The sequence below is a fragment of the Gobio gobio genome, assembly GCF_949357685.1.
Source record: "Gobio gobio genome assembly, chromosome: 24".
In the NCBI taxonomy this organism is placed as follows: domain Eukaryota; kingdom Metazoa; phylum Chordata; class Actinopteri; order Cypriniformes; family Gobionidae; genus Gobio; species Gobio gobio.
Genome location: NC_137120.1, coordinates 42,123,489 through 42,142,268, shown reverse-complemented (window position 1 = coordinate 42,142,268; position 18,780 = coordinate 42,123,489). Strand labels below are relative to the sequence as shown.

Below are 18,780 nucleotides of genomic sequence, written 5' to 3'. Positions count from 1 at the left end.
GTGGCGCCACCAGAACTGCCCCGTGAACAGAGAAGGGTCGCGTTTGTGCTGCTGTAAGCAAACAGAACCGTAACGTCTGGAAAAGTGATTATCCAACATTTCGTTTGAGATTTAAGATCCCCCATGGATTGGGAATTACAGTATTACGTCTCATAAAGAGTCTGAAGAATGATTAAGTCACGAAATGCGAAACAGTCAATGATTTTATAAAGTAAATTGATGTCTAATTAATCAAAACGGGTCAAGCTTGATTTGATGTTTTTGATATTTGATATCACTATCAGTCTCACACAACAAAAATGAGTGTCTGATCTAAAAATAGACGTCAAAAGTCAGATACGCAGAGACCACCCATTGGCAAAGTAAAGAATGAGAGAATCCCAGACTGGCCATTGAAAATGTAGGCACACAAAATTGGCCGTGTTTCAAGTGCTGATGAGAAACATACGGCCGGTAACAATGAGTGTTCAGTGCTAGTCAAGCGTCCAGCAGAGCTGCGTTTAGCTCCTACCCCTTATTCCCAATCTGCTCCTTGAACCAGCAGCATCTTTTCCATGCCCATTCATTGAAGGATCTCATGCTTTGACAAGCGTGATCTCCACCTGAGCCTCGACAAATCCTGACGGCAATCCTGATCTCATCCCTGGAGGCTTACTTGAACAAGGATTACACAGATTCATCAGGTATGTTGCCTTCATAGGACTCTATTTCTATGAACAGACAAGGAACAGCTGATGAAATTTGAGATCAGGAGAGCACCAATTTATCTAAAAGTGCTGCAGTGAAACATTTACAGATAAATTCATAATTGTTTGTGAGCACGCTAAGCATAAGATTGCAGGTATTTTAAAGCATAATATTTATTAGAGCAGGTGAATTCTTGAGTTAAATTGTTGGTGAATGGCGTCAGACAAAAAAAGAGCTATAATAAACTGCGAGCTCATACGCTGATGATTAAGACGTCCATAAACAAGATTGCTCTGTAAACAATTGTTAAAGTACAGCTGGTTTGTTTTAACTTCTTCCACAAACTCACAATTATTTAATTAAAGCTACTGAATTGAACTATGAGGGTCTGTATTTACTGTAAAGTGCTATGAAAGTCATTCAATCAGTTCCCATTGGGCCATTTCATTGACATGCTAACTAATAACCCAATCAGGATCCTCGGGATTATTTCTTCGCTCATTCCGTGAAACGCTTCTTTGTGTTCATGTTCACAGGGATAACCCTTCATGACCATGAAGGTACTTTTACTGCTCATGCTACTCACGTTATGTCACGCAAAGCCATACACGCCTATCGACGTCATGGACTTCGTCAAGCATCATGACATCATGCAACAAGATGCGGGAGATTATGATGACGACGACGATGACGATTACGACGATTATGAAGATAACTTTGTTTCGGACTGTCCTGAAGGATGTCGGTGCTCAAAGAAGGTCCTCCAGTGCTCGGATCAGGGTGAGCTCTGCACTGATTTATTCAACGTTTATTCAATTAGCTAATTAGATCAGATCACATCAGTCATTTTTAAGCTTTATGTGAGACAAACAGTGAGTGTGATTCAGCGCTACCTCTCTTTCAAAATGCGCAAATGGCTTCAAATCACCAGTGAGACGCCCGCCCGCGAACCAGCCGTTTTTCACATGCACAACCTGTCAAATTAAAGGGCTAGCTCACCCAAAAATGAACATTAGCCCATGATTTCCTCTCCCTCAAGTCATCTGAGGTGTGTGTGACATTCTTCTCTCAGACGAATAAAATCTGAGTTATATTACAAAAGTCCAGGCTAATCCAAGCATTAGAATTGGATTCATAGTTGCTCTGTTTTTAAATAAAAGTGCATCTGTGCGTCATATAACTGCTACACGCGGCTCTGGGGTGTTAATAAAGGCCTTCTGAAGCGAATCAACGCGTTTGTGTAAGAAAAATATCCATATTTAAAACTTTATCAAGTAAACTTTCGGCCGACCGCCTTCTGTGTTCAATTTATGGAAAAATTGTTGAACTTTCGCCTGCCGATTGAAAGACTCATGACGTCACGAACGCATCTGGAGTTTCACTTTCAACATTCAACACTTTTCCACAGAAGGCGGAAGCCGAAAGTTAACTTGATAAAGTTTTAAATATGGATATTTTTCTTACACAAACGCATCGATTCGCTTCAGAAGGCCTTTATTAACACCCCAGAGCCGCGTGGAGCAGTTATATGACGCACAGATGCACTTTTTATGGACTTCAAAAACAGAGCAACTATGAATCCAATTCTAAAGCTTGGATTAGCCTGGACTTTTGTAATATAACTCAGATTTTATTCGTCTGAGAGAAGAATGTCATACACACCTCAGATGACTTGAGGGAGAGGAAATCATGGGCTAATGTTCATTTTTGGGTGAACTATCCCTTTAAACATTAAAGCGATTCAGTAGTACTTTCATACACACAACTCGCCTCTTGTTTTAAAAAATGCAGTTATGTTCCACTGTGTTCCTGAATGCAAGATCACGTTTTAGAAATGATCATAACGGGATTCTTTAAAGCTGCACTATGTAAGATTTTCTTCAGTATAATACCCAAACACCTCTAGGCCAGTGTCATATATATTATTGAGTGCTCAATATCCCAAATGTTTCCCACTATTTGTAAATGGTGAGATGCTATTTTACCCGAGGGGCGTGGCCTGTCAATGACATCATATCTGCGTCCCCCTTTTTACTGCTGTAGAAACCATGGCAACAGACGTGGGCGACTGCGTAACGTCTAGCGCTGATGTAGTTTCTTTCAAACATTACGGACCATGGCAAGCAGACTTTGGAACAAATGAGAAATCAAAAGAGGATGTGGCGTTTTCCAGATGGCGAGGCTTCGCAACAAACTTACGTTTAAGATGCCGTTCATGTGCTTTATTAGACAGGAGAGCAAATGAACATAAGACGAATCAATGTGAGGCAACTCAACACAATGAGATATGAGAATATCATCAGTGTGATGTAGCTAATGCTAGTCTCATACAGCCAAACTCACTCACACAATAACATTTTAACTCTCAACACACTCAGATGCAGTTTAAAAAGTTTTTAAAACTGTGTTTAAAGGGGCCAAAGCAAACAATCATGTTGATCAGCCTTTGTGCAGACTGACCACAGGTAGGGTATAACCGTATAATATTACCTCATGAAATCATTTAAATGTGAAAGTTTAAAAAAAAAAACAGATCGATTGAAAACTTAACAATTATAGTTACATGTTTGCTAACAAAATAAACCATTTAAAAGCCATTGGTGTGGTGTGGCTTTTGTGTTCATGGTTAACCCTCTGGGGTTCTTCGGGTCAAAATTGACCCGAAGCGTTTTATAATTTTTTTTTACAAATCGTAGCTTCATTGGAATGGTCCGAAACTTGGTGACTTTATTGGTACTTGGTATATGAACACCCAAATCAATTCTGAATCTCTAAAACATCAAGAGTGCAAAACAGACAAAACAACTCACACACACACACACACAATTAGCTTTTGGAATGACACATGTTCATTTGTGTGTGCGTATGTTTTTGTGTGTATAAGTGTGAGTTTTTTTTGTATGTTTTGCACTCTTGATGTTTTAGAGATCTTCACTGTTGAGTCTTTTTTTCTGCATTCTGGCTGATTTGTAGATTGTATGCACAAAAAAACTCGGTATTTTCATATTTTTGCCAATTTCCCATTAATTTCCTATGGGGGTCATTTTTGACCCGAAGGTCCTGAGTGTGACTATTTTTTTTTTAAGACTTCGAATTTTCCAATGTCCTGTCCCCAATTTTTTTCGGGTGTTCATATACCAAGTACCAATAAAGTCACCAAGTTTCGGACCATTCCGATGAAGCTACGATTTTTCTTTAAAAATTATAAAACGCTACAGAGGATTAAATGTGAAAGTAAAAAAAAAACAGATCGATTGAAAACTTAACAATTATAGTTACATGTTTGCTAACGAAATAAACCAATTAAAAGCCATTTGTGTGGTGTGGCTTTTGTGTTTATGGTTAAGTTTCAACATCAGTTTGCTAGACTTGGGATTTAATTACCATTAACATTAATTTGTGTGCAGCCTACATTACAAAACCTGTCCTGGCTGAAGTGCAGCATTAATGCAATTGGTCAAATCGGTGTTGTTTTGAGCAAATTAATTGCATTCCTGCTGAAAAACAAGCATTTTAGAGTGAAAATGTTGACTATAAATAGTGCCGAGCACCTTCTTATCAAACCCGCCACAGATCAACCTCTCCTCCATTTTGCTTGGGAACTAATGTGGTTGGAACCAAAGTTTCCTGGGATCCTCTCAAGCGGAGCACTTCTCCATTCCCATTGGTTGCCGCCGAACCATGTCATAGCTCATTACCATAAAGTTGAGCTGATTTCAACTCTCTTAATCGTCCAAAACGCGCCGCTCTCGCCGGACGCACAAACGTCATCTCCAGAGCCATTGAGAGTCACTTTATGTATGACGACAAGTCCCATGATTCCACGCTCATTCATCATTCGTAATTGTTTTGAAGAGGTTAGCGACCCCTCGCGGTGAAGCTACATAATGTAGCTTTAAGACTAATTTGCCAACTAGGCTTTCAGGCCACCCGCTAAAATGTGCAACATTCCTACATCCCAGTCTATAAAAGATCTTGTGATGTTTTCATAACGCGGTCGTCTTCACAGGTCTGACCAAAGTGCCAAAGGACATCGCTGCGAACACGCTGCTCGTCGACCTCCAGAACAACGACATCACGGAAATCAAGGAAGACGATTTCAAAGGCTTGGAGAATCTCTATGTAAGTAGTAAATGCTTTTAGGGCATTTTAAGAGTTGTGTTCTGATTCTGGGTTTACACAAGGACATCTGGAGACATGCAGTGGTATTATGAGGAATTCTGGACACATATTTGAGTGTTATTTTTTCATACTTGTGGTAAATATTTGCTCATGATTAGTGGTAAAATGGTTAAAAGTTCTTGCTAAGCAAGAAAGCAAGAAAGGGCATTACAAAATACAAATAGACCACATCTTCACAATAAAAACACAAAGTTATATTTCAATTTCCATAAAATTACAAAATATTCAGAACTTTCATTATGGCCTCAAATGTTTGAACATTTTCACTGGTTCTACCTTAAAAAATACATTTGATTTATTTTATTAACATATTTCAAATGTCTCTGAACAATATATTTGTATTGGTGTGGTTATGTCATCTACAAAAATGCTTTAAATAATAATTATATTTGTGGTATTTTATGTGCAATAACACCTGGAAATTCCCAGAAGAACTCAGATAGACAGTTTCCTTGGAAATATATTTTAATAAGCAACAAGGGTAGCACTTTATTTTACAGTCCTGTTCCCCATGTACATACTATGCACTTATTATAGTAATTACAATAACCGGGTAATAACCCTGAGCCTATCCCTAAACCTAACCTTAAAGGGTGAGCTCACCCAAAAATGAACATTAGCCCTTGATTTCCTCTCCCTCAGCTCATCCGAGGTGTGTATGTTATTCTTCTTTCAGACGAATACAATCAGAGTTATATTAATAATGTCCTGACTCTCCCAAGCTTTATAATGGCAGTGACTGTTGGGTCATTTATAAAGTCCATAAAAGTGATGGATAGATGCACTTTTATGATGGATAGATGCACTTTTATGATGGATAGATGCACTTTTATGATGGGTGGATGCACTTTTATGATGGATAGATGCACTTTTATGATGGATAGATGCACTTTTATGATGAGTAGATGCACTTTTATGATGATAGATGCACTTTTATGATGGATAGATGCACTTTTATGATGGATAGATGCACTTTTATGATGGATGGATGCACTTTTATGATGAGTAGATGCACTTTTATGATGATAGATGCACTTTTATGATGGACAGATGCACTTTTATGATGGACAGATGCACTTTTATGATGGATAGATGCACTTTTATGATGGATAGATGCACTTTTATGATGATAGATGCACTTTTATGATGGATAGATGCACTTTTATGATGGATAGATGCACTTTTATGATGGATGGATGCACTTTTATGATGAGTAGATGCACTTTTATGATGATAGATGCACTTTTATGATGGACAGATGCACTTTTATGATGGACAGATGCACTTTTATGATGGATAGATGCACTTTTATGATGGACAGATGCACTTTTATGATGGACAGATGCACTTTTATGATGGACAGATGCACTTTTATGATGGATAGATGCACTTTTATGATGGGTAGATGCACTTTTATGATGGATAGATGCACTTTTATGATGATAGATGCACTTTTATGATGGACAGATGCACTTTTATGATGGATAGATGCACTTTTATGATGGGTAGATGCACTTTTATGATGGATAGATGCACTTTTATGATGATAGATGCACTTTTATGATGGGTAGATGCACTTTTATGATGATAGATGCACTTTTATGATGGACAGATGCACTTTTATGATGGATAGATGCACTTTTATGATGGGTAGATGCACTTTTATGATGGATAGATGCACTTTTATGATGATAGATGCACTTTTATGATGGATAGATGCACTTTTATGATGGACAGATGCACTTTTATGATGGATAGATGCACTTTTATGATGGGTAGATGCACTTTTATGATGGATAGATGCACTTTTATGATGGACAGATGCACTTTTATGATGAGTAGATGCACTTTTATGATGATAGATGCACTTTTATGATGGACAGATGCACTTTTATGATGGACAGATGCACTTTTATGATGGATAGATGCACTTTTATGATGGGTAGATGCACTTTTATGATGATAGATGCACTTTTATGATGGACAGATGCACTTTTATGATGGACAGATGCACTTTTATGATGGATAGATGCACTTTTATGATGGGTAGATGCACTTTTATGATGGATAGATGCACTTTTATGATGGATAGATGCACTTTTATGATGGATAGATGCACTTTTATGATGGATGGATGCACTTTTATGATGGACGGATGCACTTTTATGATGGACAGATGCACTTTTATGATGGATGGATGCACTTTTATGATGGATAGATGCACTTTCATGATGGATAGATGCACTTTTATGATGGATGGATGCACTTTTATGATGGATAGATGCACTTATGATGGATAGATGCACTTTTATGATGAATAGATGCACTTTTATAATGGATAGACGCACTTTCATGATGGATAGATGCACTTTTATGATGGATGGATGCACTTTTATGATGGAAAGATGCACTTTTATAATGTATAGATGCACTTATGATGGATGGATGCACTTTTATGATGGATAGATGCACTTTTATGATGGAAAGATGCACTTTTATAATGAATAGATGCACTTTTCTAATGGATAGACGCACTTTCATGATGGATAGATGCACTTTTATAATGTATAGATGCACTTATGATGGATGGATGCACTTTTATGATGGACAGATGCACTTTTATGATGGATGGATGCACTTTTCTAATGGATAGACGCACTTTCATGATGGACAGATGCACTTTTATAATGTATAGATGCACTTATGATGGATAGATGCACTTTTATGATGGACAGATGCACTTTTATGATGGATGGATGCACTTTTATGATGATAGATGCACTTTTATGATGGATGGATGCACTTTTATGATGATAGATGCACTTTTATGATGGATGGATGCACTTTTATGATGAATGGATGCACTTTTATGACGAATGGATGCACTTTTATGATGGATAGATGCCCTTTTATGATGAATGGATGCACTTTTATGATGGATAGATGCCCTTTTATGATGGATGGATGCACTTTTATGATGGATAGATGCCCTTTTATGATGGATGGATGCACTTTTATGATGAATGGATGCACTTTTATGATGGATGGATGCACTTTTATGATGGAAAGATGCACTTTTATGGACTTCAAAAACTACCCATCAAGTCACTGCCATTATAAAGCTTGGAAGACTCAGGACATTATTAATATAACTCTGATTGTGTTCGTCTGAGAGAAGAATGTCATACACACCTAGGATGAGCTGAGGGAGAGGAAATCATGGGCTAATGTTAATTTTTGGGTGAACTAACCCTTAACCCATGTGGTTACCTTATATTACCCAGTACTTTCTTAGGTAAGTACATACACTGTAAAATAAAGTGCAACCGCAACAAGGTTAAATACATCACACAAAACCAATGTTTGCAAGCCATACATGAATTGTGAATTGTTTTATTATTTCTCCTTCTTTATTTGCAGGCCCTGTTTCTGCTCAACAACCAGATATCAAAGATTCACCCAAAGGCCTTTCGCAACATGGACAAACTCAAGATTCTCCACCTGTCATACAACTTGCTGACACAAGTCCCAGAGAACCTCCCACAGAACATCCAGGCATTGCGACTGCATGACAACAGGATCAGCAGACTTCCCAAAGGAGCGTTTAAGGGAATGCAAGACCTCAATGTTTTAGGTAGGTCTCCTAAGCGATGATCTTAAGCAGAGAGTACACTTGCTTCAACACGTCGAGCTGCACGACTCAATCCCATTCCCCCATTCTTTCCATGATCATGACCTCATTAAAACTCGTCTGACACAACAACTGTTCACTGACCTCCATGGTTCAGGAAATAATGTGCGGTTAACCACTTCAGCTCTGTAGCATATTTAGAGTTTAGAGAATTAGGCATATCTGAATTTAAAAGAGCGCCCTGCCCACATACAGTGGAGTAAATTAATAACAATTGTCTAATTTGACAGAAAACACTCTAGATTTTAACACAGTGGTGGAATATTGCATATATTTTATTGTTTTTATTCACAATTTTAGGATAAACACATTTAAAAAGTCATATTTTGATTAATTTGTTATTTGAAAATCTTTAATTTTTAATCTGTTTGGTCTATGTCCCTTCAGAAAGTTTCTGTTAATTCCACTAGGGGGCAGTAAACAGAGGGAAAAAGAATCTTCTTGATATCTCCTTCTAAAAAAAAAGTTAGAGATTAATCTGTGTTAAAAGTGTTAGATAAGTGACACAAACTGCACAGATATATTCCTGAGAGTGAGCGCTTTCATTTGATATATGACGTGTCTATTTTCTGTGAGGTTGTGTAATATAAATATGAAATGTAATATTATTCATATGATTTTCTCAAGGGAGGGGGGGGGGGGTCAAATTCAGACCTTATTATCTTCTTCACTGTAACATAAATGCAAAAGTGATTCAAAGCTTTCAAACAATACCATATATGTGTAGTTTTGTGCTGCACAACTTATAGATTTTTTTAAATGATTATGATGATGCAATATTGGACCCACCGGTGGGTCCGCGGGAGCAGAGCTGAAGTGGTTTTAAAGAACACTCTGCCCCCTGGTGTCTACATTATGATCTGCTTTTACAGATTTAATTTGAAAAAATTTGTCAGAAACAACTGAGGATCATCTGGGAATAAGGGATACTGTGGTGTTGTAGTTAAAAATAGGGCTGGCAACTAAAAGGTTGCAGGTTCAAACCTAAAAACACTCAGAAAAAAAGATACAGTGGAGGTACAATTTTGTTCCTTACTTTAAAAGGTACACAATTGGTCCTTAGGGTACAATTATACCATTGTTTCCCTCTACTTAGAGCAGGGGTAGGCAAGAGTCCTGCAGAGTTCAGCTCTAAACCCTGAAGCTCTTATTGAGAATTAACAGAGGTTTAGATGTTTTATTGAAAATGTTGGGTCGTCGTTATGGAGATCAGTGTTTCCTTTAGTTCGTCAGTTTGACTCTTGGCTTTTAATGTGAGTTTGTGGTTTTTGTGACAGTGTTAACAAAACACAACACATCTCAGTGTTAACAAAAGAATATGTTTGACTAAACTCATCACTGACTAAAAATGTTAATAAATAATATTCACCAACAATGCGTTCTTGCCACAGATCAGACATTCTGAATTTTGATCTTTAAATACATTCTAGGGGGGGGAAGTTTAGACGCACACAGATATCAAGAATCAGCACATGAATCTCAACAATGGTGACATACTTAATGCTGCAATGCATGCTGGGAGCCATGAGTCTTATACTGTGGTGGCTTAGTAGGGTTGGCGCTAAACTTGCCTACCCCTGACCCCTTAAGGGTACCACCCCAGTGACCTTAAAAGGTACAATTTTCTAATCTTTGTGAATCCATGAGTTTTTGTGTCACCTTTTTCTGCCAAATGCATATATGTAAATTAATACTTATTTAGAAAAAAACTCTCATCTCTAGAACTAAGTGCAAATCCAATTGCAAACAGCGGGATTGAACCAGGAGCTTTTGACGACATGGCTACTCTCTACTTGAGAATAGCTGAAGCAAAGCTTACAGCTGTTCCTAAAGGTAAGAATGATCATTTCAAGAGACTATTACACTGTGAGTCTCGAAAGACAAATTTGACTAAGCACACAAGTCTAATAATACAATCTAAAATCACACAGATCTCCCATCTTCCCTCAACGAGCTTCACTTGGACTATAACAAGATCGCCAAAGTGGAGTCCGAGGATTTTTTGAGATTGAAAAGTCTACAGAGGTACGGTAAACTAACTCCCTCTAGTGGATAAAAACAGAATACGACATTAACGTGTCCTTCACAGGTTGTGGCTCGACTTCAATCAAATCAAGTTCGTGGAGAACGGAAGTTTCGCTGGCGTTCCCAAAGTCCGAGAAATTCATCTGGACAACAATAAACTGAAGAAAGTCCCGCCGGGCTTGAACAACCTGAAATATTTGCAGGTAAATCTCAAATGCACATGCAATAGAAACATGACGTGCGCAGAGATCTAATCCACGTCCTTTCTTCTTTTAGGTGATGTATTTGCACGCCAACAGCATCGCTAACGTTGGAGTAAACGACTTCTGCCCTTCGAGAACCCGGGTTAAGAAAGCCCTCTACACTAGGATCAGTTTATACGCAAACCCGGTGAAATACTGGGAGATTCAGCCGCCCACTTTTCGGTGTGTATCCAGCCACAATTCAGTGCAACTGGGTAACCACAGAAAGTGAGTGAAACGTGTACCATTGCCACTGGAGGGCAGAATTATAGCTAGTTATGAACTTCAATCAGAACATAATTTATCCAAAAGCATCCGCAGAGGCTACAGGCTCATTACTTGAATTTGGGGAGGATTTCGAAGACTTCGAATTCCAGTAAAGACAGAATCAGCTACAATGTGTGCAATAGTTACATAGGTTTTCATAGTTAATGTTTACATCGACTTTTTTTTTTTAATCAGGTGCTAAATAAATTTGTCCCTTATGTATTGAAGGTCAACAAATGCGTTTTTAGCTTAAAGGAATCCGCATTTGTTTGTGAAAATAGGCTCATTCTCCGACTCAATTAAATTTAGTTTAATTTAAACTCAATTGTTTAACTCTAGGGGAGTCGGAAAATGAGCCTATTTTCAAAAACAGTGGCGTGTTCCTTTAAATCAGGTGCTTAATAAATCTGTCCCTTATGTATTGAAGGTCAACAAATGCATTTTTAGCGTAAAAGGAACGACTGTCTAGACTCAAAGAAAAAGGGCAGTTCGTTTATTGTTCTACTTCTTGTATTTTAGGGAATGGGCATTACTCATTGGTGTTTATTAACAGTTTTAGCGATAACAACAAATTTATATTGCATGCTAAATTTTCATTATATAACGTTTTATTCATTGCCAGTGAAATATCGGACATTCTTGTCAGATCGCAGAAATACTGAAGAGCTGATCTGTGTGGACCACCTGGTTGGTTGCAAATTTCTTAGCCAGCGGTGCGGTGTTTGTTTCCAGATATTGTTTCTTTAGAAAAATGAAAGAGTAAATGTTATTGAGAATGTGTACATCTGTCCAGCAATAACACAACACACCAGCAGATGGAGACCTCAGTGCAGGATTGGACCTGTTCTTCAACACACTATCCGTGAAAGGATATTGTGTTTAACAGGCAATAGTGATGTTTTCTGGAATCAGGTGAATTCATTATAATAGTATTGTATGCCATTCAAATAAATTTGAACTTTCCAAGTAACAGCCATTCTTAAGCATATTCTTGCACACTGAAAACGGGATGCTACTTTACTCGTGCTGATGGTTAGAGTCAGGCTGGTAATCTGAAGGTTGTGGGTTTGAGTCTCAATACCGGCAGGAAATGACTGAGGTACCTAATCTTCAATCTCTCCCAGGGCGCTAAAGCAATAAATGGCTGGCCACTGCTCCGGGTGTGTGTGTGTGTGTGTGTGTGTGTGTGTGTGTGTGTGTGTGTGTGTGTGTGTGTGTGTGTGTGTGTGTGTGTGTGTGTGTGTGTGTGTGTGTGTGTGTGTGTGTGTGTGTGTGTGTGTGTGTGTGTGTGTGTGTGTGTGTGTGTTCACGGTTTGCAGTGTTGGTGTGTGTTCACTACTCACTACTCCTTATGTGTGTGCATTTACATGCATGGGTTAAATGCAGAGGACAAATTCAGACAGGGTTTCTGCAGGTTTCACCAAGTCAAATTTAAGACTTTTTGGGACCTTTTTAAGACCATTATGAATTAAATTTAAGACCTATAAAGGAAATGCAGTCACAAATTTACTTGCAAAGTAAATTAATTTATTCAAATTGAACAAATCGATAAACTTGCACTTCCTCATAGCTCAATCCCACCAGGATTTCGTAACTTTTTTTTGTGGTGATTTTTGAGATCAAAATGACTGATTTTGCGGTGGTAATTTCCAGAAATTATCATTTACATTTTTTTTTTTTCCTAATTAGGACACCACATTTACCATATTATGTATTATGTTAAATGCACAATAGCTACACATGACAATAATATAAAACGAAATACATAAATCTTGTTTATTTTGGTTTAAAAATAATGCAGGATCTCCAAAAAAATGCATGTTGATTTTTCATTATATTTAGTAATCGCAGAAACACGGAAAACCGGAGGACTATTAGCTGAAGAATAAAATCAGTTTTGTGTGTCTGTGGTACAATCTGAAAGAGACTCCAATAACACCAAAGCTGATTGGCTGCAATGTAAGCTGCATATTGGTCTCATTTGTAGTTGTATTACAGCAAATTATATTGGGTTCTGAATGAATTTCGGAATGAAGCATGGCAACTAGCCACTAACCACTATTTTTATATCGATTAATCTATCGACTAATTTATCACAATCATTTTCAACAATTTTATTTAAAAACATTTAATTTAACTTGCAACGTTGGCCTTCAGTAGTGTACTATAAAAAAGTATAAATGTAAACAAGCCCTTGGCAAAATGTAAAACTAAAAGAGTAAAAATGTAAAAAGGTACAAATTTGTAAACCAACAAAACAAAAAAAAACTATAATATATCAGCGAATACTTTTTATATAGAATAGTGTCATGACACCAAAATAATGACTTCGATACGATACCAGACTAAAATACCTCAATACCGATACTTGAATAATATAACAGAACTTACTATTCATGTCACACATCGACGCACATTAAGAAACACTGCTCTAATTATAGTGCTGTCATTTTTAAAGTACCGGTACTAATACAATTTCATATCATACCCGACTTACCCAGTCGACTAAAAATATTGACGTCGACTAATTAACAGCGGTGCGATGTCTGTGGGACTAAAGCATTTACAGGTTGCCATTAGGCCTGTCGTGATTGGCCGATACAATCGACTGCGTTGACGCTGTTAATTAGTCGACGTCAATATTTTTAATCGACTGGGTAAGTCAAATATATACGCGCAGCTCAGGAAAAAGAACGCAACAGAAAAGTGAGTTTTAACCCTAAACAATGATAAAACAATGAATAGTAAGTTCTGTCATAATATTCAATTACTTTTACAGTTGTTTGCCATGGTATCGATTCAGTATCGGTATTGAGGTACTTTAGTCTGGTATAAAAAGTATTTGCTGATATTCTCTTTTTTTGTTATGTTGGTTTACAAATGTGTACCTTTTTACATTTTTACTCTTTTAGTTTTACATTTTGTCAAGGGATTGTTTACATTTATACTTGTTTTATAGTACACTACTGAAGGCCAACGTTGCAAAAACTAAAAAACGTTTATGTTTTTAAGTAAAATTGTTGAAAATTATTGTGATAAATTTGTCGATAGATTAATCAATATAAAAATAGTCGTTAGTGGCAGCCCTACTACAATTAAATTCTGGATGTGCAGCAAACACAACACAAGCGGTAATATCCTACCACTCTGTATCAGCTATTATATTACGTTGTTCATATTTAGAGAGATTAAAGACTCATTTCCCAACTCCCCTAGAGTTAAACAGTTGAGTTTGACTGTTTTCTCATCCATTCAGCCGATCTCTGAGTCTGGCGCTAGCACTTTTAGCATAGCTTAGCATAGATCATTGAATCTAATTAGACCATTAGCATGTCTTTAAAAAATGACAAAAGATTGTTGATATTTCTCTTATTTAAAACGTGACTCTTCTGTAGTTTCATCGTGTACTAAGACTAGGGCTGTAATCAACCAAAGAAAATCTTGGTTGACTGAAGTCCTGAAATTTCGACTAAAAATGACGTTAGGAAAAAAAACGTTAAATTAATTAGGGTAGCCTTGTTGTCTGCCTAAATGAATTATAAATAAAGATAAAAAACTAGTAGGCTATTTGCAGTAAATTAAATCTATTTAGTCTGACACACGACTCTGTCGGCTCTGACAGTTCTCCGAAGTTCATGTTTTGATACATTTTATACATTTTGGTTTGGTTTCGCATTGCCATCATGCGAGTGCACTAAAGAGCTTTACATGACACACTTGTGTCCACTCGTCTTCATCATGTGGGCGGCATCTGGACACTGTTTGGTTTGTAAACGGATGTGCGTCTTTGACAAGAGTGAATGAACGGACGCATATCGTTGCCACTATTGAACACTGGCATTGCTGGACTATTTTCTTTTCGTTACGTTTAAAAGTGGACATTTCAAGCTTTATATTCACATATTCCTCATGTTTGTGAGACGAGTATCTGCTGAGTTTGGGTTTATTTGAGACGCTCCAGTTCATGTGTAAAGCATGTGATCGCTCCCGCGATAATTGTCTGCTATTGACTATTTGCTTCTTATTTATTAAATCCAGGCCATTATCTGATGAAACGTTGATTAAAATTAAGATACAATTTATACGAAACGAAACTCACATTAAAGAAAGGCTTTCTAAGCAAACTCATACAAAATTTCGTTCAAAATCATTTCTGACCTTCTGTCATATTGCGCATCTTTTCACTTTTCATAATCAATTTAGTCTAGATGAAATTTAAAAATAACATTATAATATTTAAACATAAACAGGAACTTCCTGTAAATGGTCTGAAAGTACGAACCATACAGAAAATGCTTTCACACTAGAAACGAACCGAACCTTTGTTCAGTTTGATCTGGACTGTGGTACGGGGAGGTTTCACACCTGTAATTTTGATTCGGACTAAATTGAAAAGTCCGAAAATCTGGACCAAACAAGGCAGGTGTGAAAGCGCCCTTAGACCGAAGGAAATTGAGAAGTTGTGATTGTCTAGGTCGATATGAAAATAGGCTAACTTCAGTCAACATTACCAACGGGACGACCGGCTCACACCGGGAGCGCTGGGACTATTTTCAGCCGCTGCGGAATATCATATCAAGAGAGATGCTAACGGTCTAATCAGATCCAATGATCTATGCTAAGCTATGCTAACAGTGCTAACGCCAGACCGGTTGAATGGATTCGGTCAAACTCAACTCTTCAACTCTAGGGGAGTCGGGAAAATTAGCCTATTTTCTAAAACAGAAGCGTGTTCCTTTAATGCTGTAGCTCACTCATAAAGAGTCACTTGCTGCCCCCTACTGGCGTAACAATGTAAAAAAATAAAAGCCATTAAGCCATTTTACAATATTTATATTATTTGATACGGATTATTCGTGGATAGTGTGTCTCTACAGCTAGACTTTGATCAGCTCATTTTGTGTCCCTGTAATGTAATTTGGGTCTGAACGGGTTAAGATGGGGGGAAAACAACACAGAGGGAGAGAGAGAGAGAGGAAACATATGGAACAAATCTTCAGGTTGGCCTGATCTGCTGCTGCCACGTCTTGCATACCGACGTCTACAAAAAACTCACAACAGGTTTGGAGCATTGAGGATCTCTGAGCCCCAAAAAACACCTGAGGGATGAAGATACACCAAAACATATCCTCTCACAGTCAGTGGAATCCCTCAGGTGTGAACAATACACTGTTTTTCCCACTTGTATGATCAATCAATCATTATTAAATATCTGATATCAGCAGATGTTATTGTAGTTTCATGCCTCTGGTTAATTGTGTGTGTGTGTGTTTTAAGTTACAGAACATAAGACTATAGCGAATCCAAATAAGTAAGCTTGTGTAAAACTGACTCTAGGTCTAGTTTAAATGGTTCTTGCACCTCCAGAGTAAATCCCTTTGAACTAAGACAGAAAACCACCACCCAGCTCGAGTTCATCAGCTCATTTCCAGAGCCCCCAGACCACTTCCCTCCTGCGGAACCAGCCTCTAGAACACACTTCTGCTCACACACACGTTTGTGGATTCATTAGCGCTTTGAAGATCCAAATGGTCCATTAAATACCTCAGGGTACTCGCATGCAGACCAATGGTGTTTACACAGTTAAACCTAAAACTATCCCATATTCACAATGTATAGTGAATATAAGGGCTAATATAATGAATATATAGACTAATATCATTAATATAACGGCTAATATAATGAATATAAGGGCTAATATAATGAATATATAGACTAATATCATTAATATAACGGCTAATATAATGAATATAACGGCTAATATAATGAATATAACGGCTAATATAATAAATATAACGGCTAATATAATGACTATAACGACTAATATAATGAATATAACGGCTAATATAATGAATATAACGGCTAATATAATGAATATAACGACTAATATAATGAATATAACGGCTAATATAATGACTATAACGACTAATATAATGAATATAACGGCTAATATAATGAATATAACGGCTAATATAATGAATATAACGGCTAATATAATAAATATAACGGCTAATATAATGACTATAACGACTAATATAATGAATATAACGGCTAATATAATGAATATAACGGCTAATATAATAAATATAACGGCTAATATACTGAATATAACGGCTAATATAATAAATATAACGGCTAATATAATAAATATAACGGCTAATATAATGAATATATAGACTAATATAATGAATATATAGACTAATATCATTAATTTAACGGCTAATATAATGAATATAACGGCTAATATAATGAATATATAGACTAATATAATGAATATATAGACTAATATCATTAATATAACGGCTAATATAATGAATATAACGGCTAATTTAATGAATATAACGGCTAATATAATGAATATATAGACTAATATAATGAATATATAGACTAATATAATGAATATATAGACTAATATAATGAATATATAGACTAATATCATTAATTTAACGGCTAATATAATGAATATAACGGCTAATATAATGAATATATAGACTAATATCATTAATATAACGGCTAATATAATGAATATAACGGCTAATATAATAAATATAACGGCTAATATAATAAATATAACGGCTAATATAATGAATATAACAGCTAATATAATAAATATAACGGCTAATATAATAAATATAACGGCTAATATAATAAATATAACGGCTAATATAATGAATATATAGACTAATATAATGAATATAACGGCTAATATAATGAATATATAGACTAATATAATGAATATATAGACTAATATAATGAATATATAGACTAATATCATTAATATAACGGCTAATATAATGACTATAACGGCTAATATAATAAATATAACGGCTAATATAATAAATATAACGGCTAATATAATGAATATAATGGCTAATATAATGACTATAACGGCTAATATAATGACTATAACGACTAATATAATGAATATAACGGCTAATATAATGAATATAACGGCTAATATAATGACTATAACGACTAATATAATGAATATAACGGCTAATATAATGAATATAATGGCTAATATAATGACTATAACGACTAATATAATGAATATAACGGCTAATATAATAAATATAACGGCTAATATAATGAATATAATGGCTAATATAATGACTATAACGACTAATATAATGAATATAACGGCTAATATAATATATATAACGGCTAATATAATAAATATAACGGCTAATATAATGAATATATAGACTAATATAATGAATATATAGACTAATATCATTAATATAACGGCTAATATAATGAATATAACGGCTAATATAGTGAATATAACAGCTAATATAATAAATATAACGGCTAATATAATAAATATAACAGTTAATATAATGAATATATAGACTAATATAATGAATATATAGACTAATATCATTAATATAACGGCTAATATAATGACTATAACGGCTAATATAATAAATATAACGGCTAATATAATAAATATAACGGCTAATATAATGAATATAATGGCTAATATAATGACTATAACGACTAATATAATGAATATAACGGCTAATATAATATATATAACGGCTAATATAATTAATATAACGGCTAATATAATGAATATAATGGCTAATATAATGACTATAACGACTAATATAATGAATATAACGGCTAATATAATATATATAACGGCTAATATAATGACTATAACGACTAATATAATGAATATAA

At 35.8% G+C, this 18,780-nt stretch overlaps 3 protein-coding genes across 4 annotated transcripts in view; 2 read left to right on the top strand and 1 right to left on the bottom strand.

Moving 5' to 3' along the window:
- Positions 1-18,780, top strand: part of LOC307120889 (uncharacterized protein) — a 678,898-nt gene that overhangs the window by 286,518 nt on the left and 373,600 nt on the right. The gene's annotated exons all lie outside the window — the stretch shown is intronic.
- Positions 1-18,780, bottom strand: part of cenpp (centromere protein P) — a 111,627-nt gene that overhangs the window by 43,787 nt on the left and 49,060 nt on the right. The gene's annotated exons all lie outside the window — the stretch shown is intronic.
- On the top strand, positions 407-12,062 carry aspn (asporin (LRR class 1)). Of its 2 annotated transcripts, XR_013815882.1 has the most exons (9): positions 407-683; positions 1,224-1,467; positions 4,697-4,809; positions 8,290-8,503; positions 10,283-10,393; positions 10,492-10,585; positions 10,650-10,788; positions 10,862-11,313; positions 11,451-12,062. XR_013815882.1 is itself a non-coding variant. In XM_079808083.1 (8 exons), the coding sequence occupies exons 2-8, from the start codon at positions 1,236-1,238 to the stop codon at positions 11,057-11,059; spliced, it is 1,101 nt and encodes a 366-aa protein (XP_079664209.1). In that variant the 5' UTR covers positions 470-683; positions 1,224-1,235; the 3' UTR covers positions 11,060-12,062. The 2 variants fall into 2 exon arrangements, 1 of the variants encoding a protein (XP_079664209.1); XM_079808083.1 differs by having other exon boundaries at positions 470-683; positions 10,862-12,062.